Below are 13,980 nucleotides of genomic sequence, written 5' to 3'. Positions count from 1 at the left end.
ATTGTGTCCTGGGGCTTGTTTCTAACTGTGGGGGGGGGCGTGGCTGTGTGTGGCACGTCACTGAGCTCTGCTCCCGATAACAGGGAGCATAGATCATTGACACTGTCATTAGGTAGAACGGGGAGATGCTTGTTTACATTAGCATCTCCCCGTTCATCCTCTCCGTGAGACAATCCCCACGGCGATCGAGTCTGCGGGACCCGCGATCACACTCACAGAGATCCCGACCGGCGCGCACGTGATGGCACAGCGGCAAATTTAAAGGGACATACAGGCCCATTTGCCTGTCCGTGCCATTCTGCCGACGTACATCTGCGTGCGCCGGTCGGGAAGTGGTTAAAATAACAAACATATTATACTTACCTGCTCTGTGCAATGCTTTTGCACAGAGCAGCCCCTAACCTCTTCTTCTGGGGTCCCCCGCTGGAGCTCCATGCCCCTTCTTTTCAGTGGGTACCCCTACGGAAAGCTGCACTCCATGGGTCACTTGTGCGCTCCCGAATCCAGCTGCTGCATCCATTGTTGCAGACAGCAGAACTTGGCCCCACCCCTCGTTCTCGTGTCACAGCATTTGATTGACTGCAGCGGAAGCCTCTCAATCTGCCCAGTGAGGAGGGAGCCACTGCTCTCATGCACATCGCTGGATCGGATCGGGTTTAGGTAAATATTAGGCAGGGGAGGGTAGCTACACACAGAAGGTTTTTTCACCTTCATGCAGGAATGCATGAATGCATGAAGGTGAAAAACCTTAAGACTTTAGAACCACTTTAAGATTTGTTTTACCTTCCAACGTGAAGGGATTAAACACCAACACCTTATTGATGTTTTACAGAAAGGAGCCTTGAGTAAATGCAAATGTGTATATTATAGATTCCTTCTTGATTTCCACCTTTACTTTGAATTACATTGCCCTCGTGCCTGGTGAGAAATAGATTTTATGTTCTTTTTAATAAATAACTGTCTGGTTTCCTTGAACCGCATTCCTGTTCATTCTGCATACTGCCTTTTAGTTTTCTTTTTCTGTTTGACATTCTCCCTGTGGCAGATCTCATAAATGTGGCTTTACATCCAGCTAGGTATCATACTGTGAATGTAAACTAGAAGCTAAAAATATGGAAGCACAGAAAAAGCTATTATCTCAGCCACAAATAAAAGTGTTTCTAGATTGCAGGTCCTTTCATTGACTCTCGGGATATGAATCCAGGCGGCTTGGCTTGCTGACCCTGCAGTCTAAAGCATTTATATGTTTGTTACCCAGTAGCAAGTAGTCTTTGTTGTGACAGGTATTCAGCTTTAATTATTACATATTTTTTACGTAAATGCTATGCGCATATCCGCTCCAATTTTTGCCTTTCCTACAGCCGTGTACAGCATTTTGTTTTCTACCTGCATGAAAATCTCTGCAGCCAACTTTAATCTGCAGTGTCATCGGAGCCTTTCTAAAGCAAACCTGTGCTTTGCCTATTCAGGGCAAAGCGCAAGGAGCAAGCAATTAGCCACTGCCCCCACCTATACCTGGCCTTCACAGCAAGTTGCCTGTCATGTCTAACAGTTTGCGTTAAAAACAGGGACTTAATTACCCCTAAGGCCTCATGTACACCACTGATGCTAAACGTGCGTTTCAACTGCTCCTGAACTCTCCGCTATGTTATCTTATAAGTACATGTACACAGGGCCGTTTACAGTCGTTTCTAGGCAGTGTTTAGAGGCTTTTTTTGGAATGCAAAAAAATGGTTTTAGAAGCTGAGTTTAGAGGCATTTCAAGTGCCAAACGCTTCTAAACTTGGCTAAACGCAGTAACTTTTTTTTTTTTTGCCGCGTTTAGTCACGCTTGCGTGTAACCCGACAAAATCGATGTTTTAAACATGGGTTGCTATCTGTCAAGTTAAATCGTTCAGGAGAGGTTATAGAAACGTCCCATATACATGAAGCCTTAAACTAAATCCCTGTTTTTAATGCAAACTTTTAGACAGAATAATTTGGTTGGTTGTAGATTGTCTGGTGAGTTGAGCTGGGAGTTTTGTTTTGCATTCAATGCCCTTTCATGTGCTCCTTGCTGTGAATGGCAGTTATAGATGGGCGCAGTGTCTAGTTGTTTGTTACTGATGTAATATTGGTGAGGGGACACACTGGACACCTTTTCTGCCATTGTGCTATGTGCTGGGTGTCCAGTGTGCCCCTGTGCCTTTAAGAAGGTGTGGGCTACCTCCAGGCTCACCTGCCTTCTATCTATTTATTAGAATGCATGTGCTTCCACTATGACGGCTCCCACAAAGTTTCAAGATTTAGGACAGCGGATAATACTGGGGTGCCTTGGAGCCGCTATGCAGCTAATGCCTGTATTTGAAAATGTGTACTAACTAAACCCATTTTTAATGCAAACTGTTAGAATAATGCAGCTGGTTGCAGACTGGCTGGTGAGTTGAGCTGAGAACTTTCTTTGGTTTAGCCGGTTACCACTAACTGGTGTTCTTACAATGGTCCACTTGTATTCGTTTGGTTAAAACTAAAAACAAATGTTTTTGTAACTGCTTAAAAACTGTTAGAAGAAGTTAGGCATTCATTTGTTACTTGTGTAAAGTCAAAAAATTAAAAATGTCAATTTACTAGTCCACCTAACACTACCCAAAGACTGCTTTGTTAATGCTAATAAAAGATGCACCACATATGTCATTGTTTGTTTTGCCTTTAGTACCAAAAGCTGTTTAAATCTGTTTCCAGCATCCTCATCTGAAACTCCTATAATAGGCATCGTTATAAACTTAAGATGTGAATCATAATGACTTGTATCTCGATGACTCCACTGATGCATTGCTCTGATTCAACTTCATAGCTCTGATTCCCCATGCTGCTAAGAGGGCTCATTCCTCTTGCAATAGAAATTGAATTTTTTTCTTCCATAAATGTAAGTCTCCCCAACCGGGAGAATGACTCTCCAGAAACTTCAAAGCAAGTGACCTGGAAACTTAGTCAGAGATGTCTAAGACCACGTTCACACTGAGTCGCTTTTCAGACGCTTTCATGCTAAAAACAGAACCTAAAAAGCTCACGAAAACTTATTTCCATTAAAATCAATGAATGCTTTCAAACTGGGGCAGTGTGCTGACAGGGCGGTGCAAAACTCCCCTCTCCATAGAAATTAATGGAAAGCTCTTCAAAAGCACCTGAAAAGCTCTTCAAAAGCGCTCAGTGTTTTTACTGGCAGTTTAGAAGCGCCTCAGTGTGAAAGTGGCCTAAGAGTCACCTATTGATACAAGGTGGTAGTCCTAAATCGAACGAAAGGGCTTTTGAATAGCTTTTCATGTGCTTTTGAAGAGCTTTCCATTCATTTCAATGTAGAGGGGCGTTTTTTCACCGCCCTGCCAGCGCACTGCCCTAGTGTGAAATCATTCATTGATTTTAATTGAAATCGTTTTTTGTGAGCTTTTCAGACTCTTTTCAGTGTGAAAGCGCCTGAAAAGCGCCTCAGTGTGAAAGGGGTCTAAAATTAAAAATACCAGTTTTAGCTGACCTGAAAGTGCTAGCATATTTCACTTTTTAGACTGCATCCTTATACTGGTCTTATTATTATGTTTTTCAAGGATTTGCCTGGAACATCCACTGAAGCTGTCCCAGCAAGAGTAAAACATGAAAGCTTAGCTGAGCCTGTAATAGAAAATGAAGAAGAAATGGAGGTTAAAAGTCGTGACCACTCTCCTTGTCCATCACCCAGACTGGAATCAAGCGGAAGCCCAGCTGGAAGTTCAGCTACTAAACCATGTCAAACTTCAGATTCTCCAGAAGGGAATAATGGAATAAGCCAAAATGGCAGATCACTACAGGCTGCACAGCAAGCTTCGAAGAGTAGAATGTCTTGTATGTATGCTGAACGCTGCTACAGGTATGTAAACTGTCTGTTAAATACTATATGTATAAAGCAGGGATGCATCGGTATTGGTGCCGATATACCAAGCATTTACACAAGTATCAGTACTCCCAAATGCTCCATAAACCGAAACCATTTTTGCGTCAATAGAAAATTAATGGGCGCAAATCGCACTGCAAAGAATCGCATCCCTTTTGAACAGGAATGTGGTGTGGTTCCTTCTGGAGTCCCAATGCAATTTCTCCCACCACTCGTGTGTGTGTGTGTGTGTGTGTGTGTGTGTGTGTGTGTGTGTGTAATAGGGATTAAAGCGCAATGTAGTGGGCAGTTAATTTTTTTTTATTTTTTACGTTTTTTGGGGGAAACAAAAAGGCAATTGTACAGATAATCGTCAGTCAATTTTGAACAATACTCCACATAGTCAGAGATTTAGGGAGTTGCATAAATCAAGGAGAACAAAACAATAGATAAACCTGGATGCTAAAAGACTAACATCATGAGGTTGTATAAAGCATTGTAAAAACATGAAATCACACTAAGTGAGGTTAGAAAAGTTCATCCTAGATAAATACTAGTAGTAATATAAATCAAAAAGGAGGATACTGGATGGATCTGTCTATGAGCCCCTGTTGTTAAAACGGGAACAGATGAGGGGTCATAACAGGATCAGCTGGGGAAGGACGGGAGGGGAATGGTGACGGGCTATAAGTTCCAAAATGTGGTGGATCCCGAGGGCGAACAGCCATGATATTTCCAGTAAGGAAGGAGTGTCAAGGAATTACCAGTGCCTTTCACAGATCCTTTGAGATGGGCTCACTGTAGGAGAAGGAAAGTTGGTCCAGAGCTGCTTGATCAGCTGTTGAAAGGGCAGAAGAGATGAAGGATTGCCATCTGTAGAGGAAATGAGCTCTAGATGTGGGTTCTTTGAAGTCTGTGAGAAACCGTTCTTTATACAAAAGGTTAAGGCAGTCCTTTTTGAGTTGAATGATAGACGGGCCTTGAGGAGAGATCCAGTGCCTAAGAATGAGTCTTCGAGCGATAAGCAGGCATATCAAAATCCAGTCTTTGGATAAAGGGCGTGTGGTGGTCCCGGAGGAGGTGGAAACAGCAGGAGACAGAGACCAGGGCAGCAGTAGAGGGTCCCAATAACCAAAAATGAGGAGTAGGGCAGTTTCAGCAAAGTGGTCTTGAAGACGAAGGATATGACTTGGTCCCAAAACGAAGATATGAAGGAGCAGGACTAAAACGATGAGAGAGAGGAGGATTGGGGACCTTACATAGAGGGAAAGAGGCTCCATCCTTATTGGATTTGGGGGGGAGGAAGGGGATATAAGCCCCGTGGGCGATTTTGAGTTGAATTTCTCTCCAAATTTTGTTGGGTGTTAATCGGAGAACCTTCTGCAGACCCCACAGGATTTTGTCCGTGAGATTGGGATCCGGGCAATCCGCAGCCCAGTTATCCATGGATAAAGTGGACATAAACGAGGAAGATTCACGCAAGAGAGGTTTGTAGATGTCCAAAATTTTGTAGTGACCATTTTGCAGTAAAAGTTCAGAGAAGCTGGTTTTAAATCTCAGAGAGTCCTCTTTGCAGGTGTTAGAAAGGAAGCTGATGCATTGGTTGTAATGAAATACATGAGAGGGAGGTAGAGAGAATAACGTTGACAAGGTGGAAAAAGGAAGTGGTTTTCCAGTGTACCCTTCGCACAATGAGGAGAAATTGGATAGACTTTGTTTCTGCCAGACCGAGAAGGCTTTGCAATGAAGACCGGGAAGAAAGCTAGGGTTCCCTTGGATTGGTAAATGGGGGGAGATGAACGGAGGGAACTTGAGGGTCTTCCTGTTTTCTCTCCAAGCTAGGGCTGTGTCCCGTAAAAGAAGATCATGCTGATATGGGGGGGGGGGGGGACAGCTTTCCATCTGTAGTGCAGAAGGGTCACCAATGAGTAGGGGTGGGCCATTTCAGATTCTAGGACGTAGTTGGAGTAATGAGATGAATGGGCTATCCAGTCTAAACTGGTCCTTAACCACTTGCCGCCTGCCCTATAGGCGAATGACGGCTGCAAAGTGGTTTCAAAATCCTGACTGGGCGCCATATGACGTCCTCAGGATTTTGAGCCGCTGTGCACCCCCGGGGGCGCGCATCGCGTCGATCGTTGTTGCGGGGTGTCAGTCCCGAGGATGCCAACACTGGACCACCAGGAACACCAACAGGGTTGCCCAGCACCAGGTATGCCACCCTAGGCCTTCCAGGGATGCCAATCAGTGCCCACAATGGATGCAAATCAGTGCCCACAATGGGTATCACTGATTGGCATGCATTATTATTTTAGCACTGATTGGCATCCATCAGTACAAAACAATACAGTACAATGCCGCCTATCAGTGCCCATCCGTGCCTCCTATCAGTGCCCATCCATGCCAACTATCAGTGCCCATCCATGCCCATCTGTGCCGCCTATCCATGCCCATCTGTGCCACCTATCCATGCCCATTCATGCTGCCTATCCATGCCAATCTGTGCCAGCTATCAGTGCCAATTTGTGCCACCTATCAGTGTCCATCTATGTCGCCCATCAGTGCCACCTATCAGTGCCCATCAGTGCCACCTATCAGTGCCACATATTAGTGCCCATCAATGCCACCTCATCAGTGCCACTTCATTGGCGCCTCCTCATCAGTGCCGCCTTATCAGTGCCCGTCATTGCAGCCCCATCAGTGCCCATCAGTGAAGGAGAAAATTTACTTATTTACAAAGTTTTGAAACTGAAACAAAAAAACATATTTTTTTCAAAATTTTCAGTCTTTTTTTTAATTTGTTTAGCAAAAAATAAAAACCGTAGAGGTGATCAAATACCACCAAAAGAAAGCTCTATTTGTGGGGGAAAAAGTCATAAAAATTTCATTTGGATACAGTGCAGCATGACCGCGCAATTGTCATTCAAATTGCGACAGCGCTGAAAGCTCAAAATTGGTCTGGGCAGGAAGGTGTTTAAGTGCCTGGTATTGAGGTGGTTAACAGACATGCTAGGTTATACAATCTAATATGTGGTAGACTGATAACCCCTTCACTCCTGGGAAGGTGTAATTTCTTGAAGGCTATCCAAGGTCTTTTGCCGCTCCAGAGAAAATGCAACATTTTGGAGTTGAGAGATTTGACATCTTTATGTTTTAAGAACAAAGGAATGGTTTGCAAAGGGTAAAGCAGTCTGGCGAAGCTAATCATTTTGACAAGGTGGCACCTTCCCAGGAGCGAGAGGGGGAGATCCATCCAGTTAGACAGTTCCTGAAAAAGTTTAGTAAAGAGGGTAGGGTAATTGAGGTGATAAATAGAGGAGGGTCGTTTCCCAATCTTTATTCCTAGATAGGTGATGTGGGAGGAGGCCACTTTAGAAAGGGAGCGTTGAGTCCAGGAGGGTGGGGAGTGTGTACCAATGGGAAGAATTTTACTCTTGGAGTAATTAATACGTAAGCCCGACCAAAGCTTAAAGTCGTCAAAGGTACTCTTAATGTTCAAGATGTTGTGAGGGGGGTTGGCCATGAAGATGAGGACATCGTCAGCGAATAGCGAGCTGCGCAGTACTGCACTGCCTAGTTTGATGCCACGCAAGGGGGCTGTCTGAGCTAAATATCTAGTGAGGGGTTCCAATGCTATGTTGAACAGCAGGGGGGAAGAGGGCAACTCTGTCTGGTCCCTTTATGGAGGCGGAAATCACCTGAGAGGAGACCCGCTGCGACAAGCCTAGCTGAGGGCGCTGTATAACTAGAGTTATTGAGGTGACAGGAAGGGCCTGAGAATCCCATTTTAGAAAGTGTGAGTGATAGCCAGTCGAAACTTATCGAAGGCTTTTTTCTGCATCTAGGGTGATGATGGCATAGTCTCCCTTGGGATCCTGCTTAACTCGTTCGAGGGCCAAGAGAACCTTGCGAATGTTGAGGGTGGCTGTGCTCCCTTTCACAAAGCCAGATTGGGCCGGGTGTATGAGGTCAGGGACGATGACAGCTAGCCTGGAGGCCACTATCTTCGACAGGATTTTAACATCCAGGTTGAGCAGTGAAATGGGTCTGTATGAACCCGTTTCTAGTGGGTCTTTGCCCTTTTTAGAAGGTAGTTTAATGACAGCCTGGTTGCCCATCGGGAGATAGGGGCCACCCGCCCAGATATCTGAGTAAACCAAGTGAAGTATGGGTACCGTGATATTAGGGAGAGTTTTATAGAATTTGCTTGTGAATCCATTCGGACCAGGTGCTTTAGAAGGGTGGAGAGTATGGATGGTCCGTTCTATTTCATTGATAGTAATAGGGGCATTCAGGGAGTCCAATTGGGTGGGAAATAGTCGGTAGATAAATTTTTTCAAGGAAGGCATGGGCTAATTTATTATCAATAGGGTTGTGGGGAATAGCGTAAAATGCCGTATAATATTCCAGCATGGTTTTATTTATGTGCAGAGGGGTGGAATGAATGGTTCCTGTGTTATCCTGCAGTGAGGTGATGTGCGTTGGACGGGTCATGCCCTTGCAGAGCCTGGAGAGGAGTTTACCGGCCTTATTACCAAATTTATGTAGAGTTTCATCTAGGTGTGATTTTTTTTTTGGGTGAGTTCCAGGGTGTCAGCCCAGGTAGCAAAAGCGGTTTTAGCCGCTGACCATTTGTCCCTGTCGGCTGGGGAAGCCGAAGTGGCGAGAGTATGTTTTACATGATGAAGCCTCATGATAGCCAATTTAAATTTCGAAAAGGCATTTCTTTTGAAAGAAGGGGCATACGATATAATCGGACCCCTCAAGTATGCTTTGCCAGCATCACAGAGAAGGTTTGGGTCACCTGCATGCGGAGCATTAGCTAAGGAAAACTCTGCCCATGAGCATTCCATGTTTTTGTGGAAATCAGCATTATTATGGAGGAAGGAGGGGAAGCGCCAGAGATTGGGATGGGGGGGAAGGTCTAACTTGTCCAGAGTGAGGGTTATTGAGGCATGATCGGAGATGGCAATGTCACCAACTTCTGAATCTGAAACTAGAGGGATAAGGTTATCGGACCCAAAGACGTAGTCGATCCTGGTGAGGATCTTATGGGGGTTGGAGTAGAAGGTGAATTTCCTGTCTACCGGATGTGTTAAACGGCAGATGTCGGTGAGATGGAGGGAGTCCATGGTGGAGACAAATAGGGTTGGACCAGATGTAGTAGGATCCGGTGTGAAGTGATTTGGTGAGGACCTATCGTCTGGTAAATGCATGAGGTCATTGAAATCTCCCCCAACTAAGTGGGGTAAGTGGGAGGCATTAAGGAGCCAGGAGGAAAGTTGGCAGTAAAATGTGTTTGTTGGACTGTTTTGGGCGTATATGTTAGAAATCACTAGTTCTTTGGAGCCTATTTTGACCCTGGATGAGATAAACTGCCCTTGGTCATCTGTGTGTGTGGATAGAACAGTACATGGGAGGTTTTTGTGGATCAGGAGAAGGACACCAGCTTTACGTCCAACTGATTCCACACCCAGGACCGTACCTACCCAGAGTTTCTGCATACAATTAAAGTCAGAAGCTGGAAGATGAGTCTCCTGTAGCAGGCCTATGTTGGCTTTTAGCCTTTTGAGATGGCAAAGAGTCTTCATTCTCTTGTTAGGAGAACGGAGACCCTTCATATTCCATGAGATTACCTTAAGACACTATGGAGAGGAGGGGGCACATAAGAAGGACCTGCAGCTGTAGGAGCATATGTAAGACTTAAGAGGCACAGTTTAGGCTCAGGGAGAGCACGGGCGACTATACGTTGAGCCCTTGAGTGGAGGGTGTTTGATGGTTTGGAGAGGGAGGCCGGGGGGAAGGGAAGGAGTGAAGGGGAGAAAAAACAATGCAAAACAAACCAAATAACTAAAGTAACCATCAGAGTGAACTTCACTTTTTTCCGCATGAGTCCACTGTGCAAGGTGGATCCCCATGCAGGACCCTGCATGAAAAGAGAAAAACAGTAGAGTGCCTGAGCCCCCCATTAAAATAAGTGAGGCGTGAGGGGCACCTGGAGTGGAACTGGGGTAAGGAGCCAGATAAGTTACACAGCGGGACCATGATGGATAACAAAATATAGACAAAAAGGTGTGCAGCGTGGCATGGTAACAACGCTGAGCTAACAGAGAAGCAACGAGCTTGAGTATAAAACACTAGAGAGCATATGAAATAAAAACAAACAAACAAATGAAGTATAACAAATGAGGGAATAAGCTCTGGGGGTCTATTCAGGGGTCAGTGCCCAGAGGAGGACTCTGGGTGACCACAGAAGAGACCACATATGTAGGGCAGAACATCACAGTCAACCGGGGCGACAGAAACAAGCCATATGACCTCTGATGGCGGAGAGGAAGTCCAGTGGCTGTGTGAAGATCTTCAACGCAGGGAGTTGTGGTTACGATGGTCTGGAGCAGAAGGCCGGAAGCGTTTGGGAGAGTCTTTGCGAGAACTTCTCTGTTCCAGAAAGCGGAGGCTAGAAGCAGACTTGGAAAGCATATGAGGGAGTGTATCTGCCCGAAGGGAACGGATGAAGGATTCTGCTTCCATGTGGTCCTGGAAAGACAGTTGGTCCCCTTTGGGAGATTTGAGGTGGAGGATTGCCGGAAAAGTCAGGGTGAATTTTATTTGTTGCTTGAAAAGTTCAAAGCAGATCGCTTGGAAAGCTTTTCTCTTCTTAGAGACTTCAATCGAGTAATCTGCAAAAATGAGGATTTTCACCCCGTCTATTTGGAGAGATGGGAATTGGCGGAACTTCTGCAGGATGAGAGATTTGTCAGCATAGTTAAGATACTTAGCAATGATGGGACGGGGCGATTTGCGTTCGGCATTAAAAAAGGTGCACGCGTTCTACTGTGAACAGGCCTGTAAGGCCCATGGCCTCCGGGATGCGTTTGGAGCAAAATTCTGACAGAGCTGCGGAGGAAAGCGATTCAGGGATGCCTACAAAGAGCAAATTGCTCCATCTGGATCTATTTTCCAGATCTACCAATTTTTGGATAATGTATTGGTTAGTTTTGTCCTGCGACAGTTCTGTGTCCTGCTCTTGGTAAAGTTCATCTTCTACCTCAGACAAGTGATGTTCCACGTCATTCGATCTAGTAGTATGCTCAGTAAGTTGGGCTTTAATCTGTTTCATACCCGCATTGACCGCCTTTTCCACCAAGGCGGCGATCATGGGGGAGAGGAGGGCTGCCACAGCATGTGCAATGCGGTGAGTGTGGCCTTCTTTCCCAGGGGGGTGATGGTGGTGCTGTCCCCTGGTGAGGCTGGCAGGGTGTATGGTGGAGCTGTCCCCTGGGCTGGGATGGCGGAGGAGGTGGTGGTGTGCTGTGAGGGGTGTCCACTCACCTCCATGTCGGCCGCCTGTGCTTCTGCCGCGGCGTGGGAGTAGGCCAAAGCTGGGGCCTCAATTTGCGGCTTCACCGGTGGAGCCGATGCGGCCGCGTACGAATGGACGCCGTTTTTTTCCACAAACCGGTCTATCTGCTGCCAGGGGGTGAGAGGGGCACCCGGAGATGGCGGATGGGGATGAGGGGCTGGTTTTACAGGCCGTAAGATAGGGTCCTGCCGTGGGAGCTGTGGTGAGGCGCAGCTACCTCATACGGCGCCGGAACCAGAAGTGTTCTTTTTTTTTTTTTAGAACTCACAGTACATAGAGCCTGCATGCACAACCCGCTGGAGTTGCTCTCAGGGCTGGAGGAGAAGAGATGTAGAGGCGGTCTGCCCCCAATCTAATATCACTTCTGCCTTATACCCACAGGGTCTCGGAACTTCTCCACCGGCCCTGTGAGCACCTCCAGTGGTCCAGATTTGCTACCATCGGCAGATTATATATATACACACACACAGTTACAATGGGGAAAACTCACATGTGATTCAAACAGGAATTGCACTGTATTCCTGTTCAAATCGCATGCAATTCTTTGCAGTGCAATTTGTGCAAATTTTTTTTTGTATTGATGCAAATCGCACCTCAAAGGGTCATACTCGCCAATAAAAAACTGGTATTGGTGCAAACTTAGTATAAAGGGATAAAGATGGGTCAAATTATCATATTTTATCCTGTCCTAGTTAGAAGTATTAAGCAATAGAATTGATTCAGTTTGGGTTGAGTATTCTGTGGCAAAAAAGCCAACAGTTCCCTTGAAACAAGAGCTATGAGTGTGTGTAGTACACCGTGATGTTCATACTTGTAGGGTAAGAACATTCATGTTTATTTTTCCGTATAGTGCAGAGGAGTTTGTTAAAGCTGAATTCCAGGTATGGCAATTTTTACATAGTAACATTGGTTAAGCTAGGACCAATGTAAGTAAGTATGTGTCATAGCTGTGGGATCCCTCTGAAAGCTGGAAGTTACTGTTGAAGGCCCCACTACTATACAGTTCTCTCCACCAGCTTCCGGGTCCTGTGCTGCATACTGAACTCAGGAGGTCATCTGCCTTGCACAGGTGCTATTCAGAGAACACTTTTATTTTCTCACGGAATGCAAAGTTGTGCTGTGATTGGACGAGGTGGAGATCATTACATCACCCGCCTGCTTCTCCACCTCATCCAATCAGAGAACACTTTGCTTTTATTGAGAAAATGCAAGGGGTTCCCTGACTGGTGCACAGAGCACGGAAGTTAGTGGAGATTACTAGAGTAGAGTTGAGTAGCACTACAGTAATTTTCAGGTATGGCGTAAATACTTAAATTGGTCCAAGCTGGACCAGTGTAATTGTGTTAAAACTGCCATAACTGGAATTAATCTTTAAATTATTTTATATCCATTAAAATTATATTAAAAGCAGACTTTTTTTTTAAATTGCAAACATGCCATACTTACAGTGCCTTGAAAAAGTATTCATACCCCTTGAAACGTTCCATATTTTGTCATGTTACAACCAAAAACGTAAATGTATTTTATTGGGATTTTATGTGATAGACCAACACAAATTGGCACGTAATTGTGAAGTGGAAGGAAAATGATAAATGGTTTCCAATTTTTTTTTACAAATAAATATCTGACAAGTGAGGTGTAAGTGAGGTGTATGCATTTGTATTCAGCCCCTTCGAGTCAATACTTTATAGAACCACCTTTCGCCGCAATTACAGCTGCAAGTCATTTAGGGGATGTCTCTACCAGCTTTGCACATCTTAAGAGTGAAATTTTTGCCTATTCTTCTTTGCTCTATCAGATTGGATGGAGAGCTTCTGTGATTAGCACTTTTCAAAGCTTGCCACATATTCTCAATTGGATTCAGGTCTGGACTTTGACTGGGCCATTCTAACACATGAATATGCTTTAATCTAAACAACTCCACTGTAAAGCCCCATACACTCTATCAGATTTTCTGCAGATTTTTTTCCTTCAGAATTTACCAAAACCATATAATATGAGGTCAAACCTTAGGAGTTTCAATTTGTATGCAATATGCCAGGCCCCGCCACTACATGGTTTTGGTAAATCTGAAGACAAAAATCAGCAGAAAATCAGCTGTATGTTTAGTAGAGTATTTACAAACCATTAGTGGATCTTTAACTTTTTATATGACTGTATTTCTATCTCATTACCTTAAAATTGTTCTATTTAAGTGCTAGTGAAGTATGACCAAATGATATTGAAGTCGCTAATCATTCTTAGCTGGCAATAGAACTTTTTTCCAGGCTCATTTTGTTGCTAAGCAAAGAAATATTAAACACAAGATGCATCATCATAAGGTGCATCATTGAAGAGAGCCGGAGGATGAACACCTGTATCCTGCAGAAATTGAAATATTGATATTTTAACTAGAACAAAAAAGATAGATTGTAGAAAACATCTTTAACTTCTGTAATGAAGAATGTGTGAAGATAAATTGAATCATAATTTTAGCACCCCCAAGCTAAAGATAAAAAACATAAAATAAATATGTCAGATTCTGTGTAGATGTAAATTTATGTATTCATAAACTGTATCAGCCCTTTTTGTGATACATTTTTTTCCCTGACCCTCTAACATAACGTAAGATATTTATTTTAAGAATAGGCATAATTTCCTGCATAAATGATAATTTTATATTTATAAATGACTTGATTGCATTGGTACTTCTAATCTTCCTTGTTTTGTTATTTGTTTTTTTTTAATCCAAACT

General features: G+C 44.3%; 1 protein-coding gene across 2 annotated transcripts in view; it reads left to right on the top strand.

Annotated features, from left to right (window-relative positions):
• Nucleotides 1-13,980, top strand: part of APLF (aprataxin and PNKP like factor) — a 401,298-nt gene that overhangs the window by 221,723 nt on the left and 165,595 nt on the right. For both annotated transcript variants that reach the window (XM_077485939.1, XM_077485938.1), the window contains exon 7: nt 3,582-3,880. In XM_077485939.1, the coding sequence (XP_077342065.1) occupies nt 3,582-3,880 (299 nt within the window). The remainder of the gene's footprint in view (nt 1-3,581; nt 3,881-13,980) is intronic.

Source organism: Lithobates pipiens, unplaced genomic scaffold, assembly GCF_037356315.1.
Source record: "Lithobates pipiens isolate NorthernLeopardFrog02 unplaced genomic scaffold, aLitPip1_a1.2 Scaffold_18, whole genome shotgun sequence".
NCBI lineage: Eukaryota > Metazoa > Chordata > Amphibia > Anura > Ranidae > Lithobates > Lithobates pipiens.
Note: the sequence above shows the minus strand (reverse complement) of the source record. Positions and strands in the feature narration are given on the sequence as shown.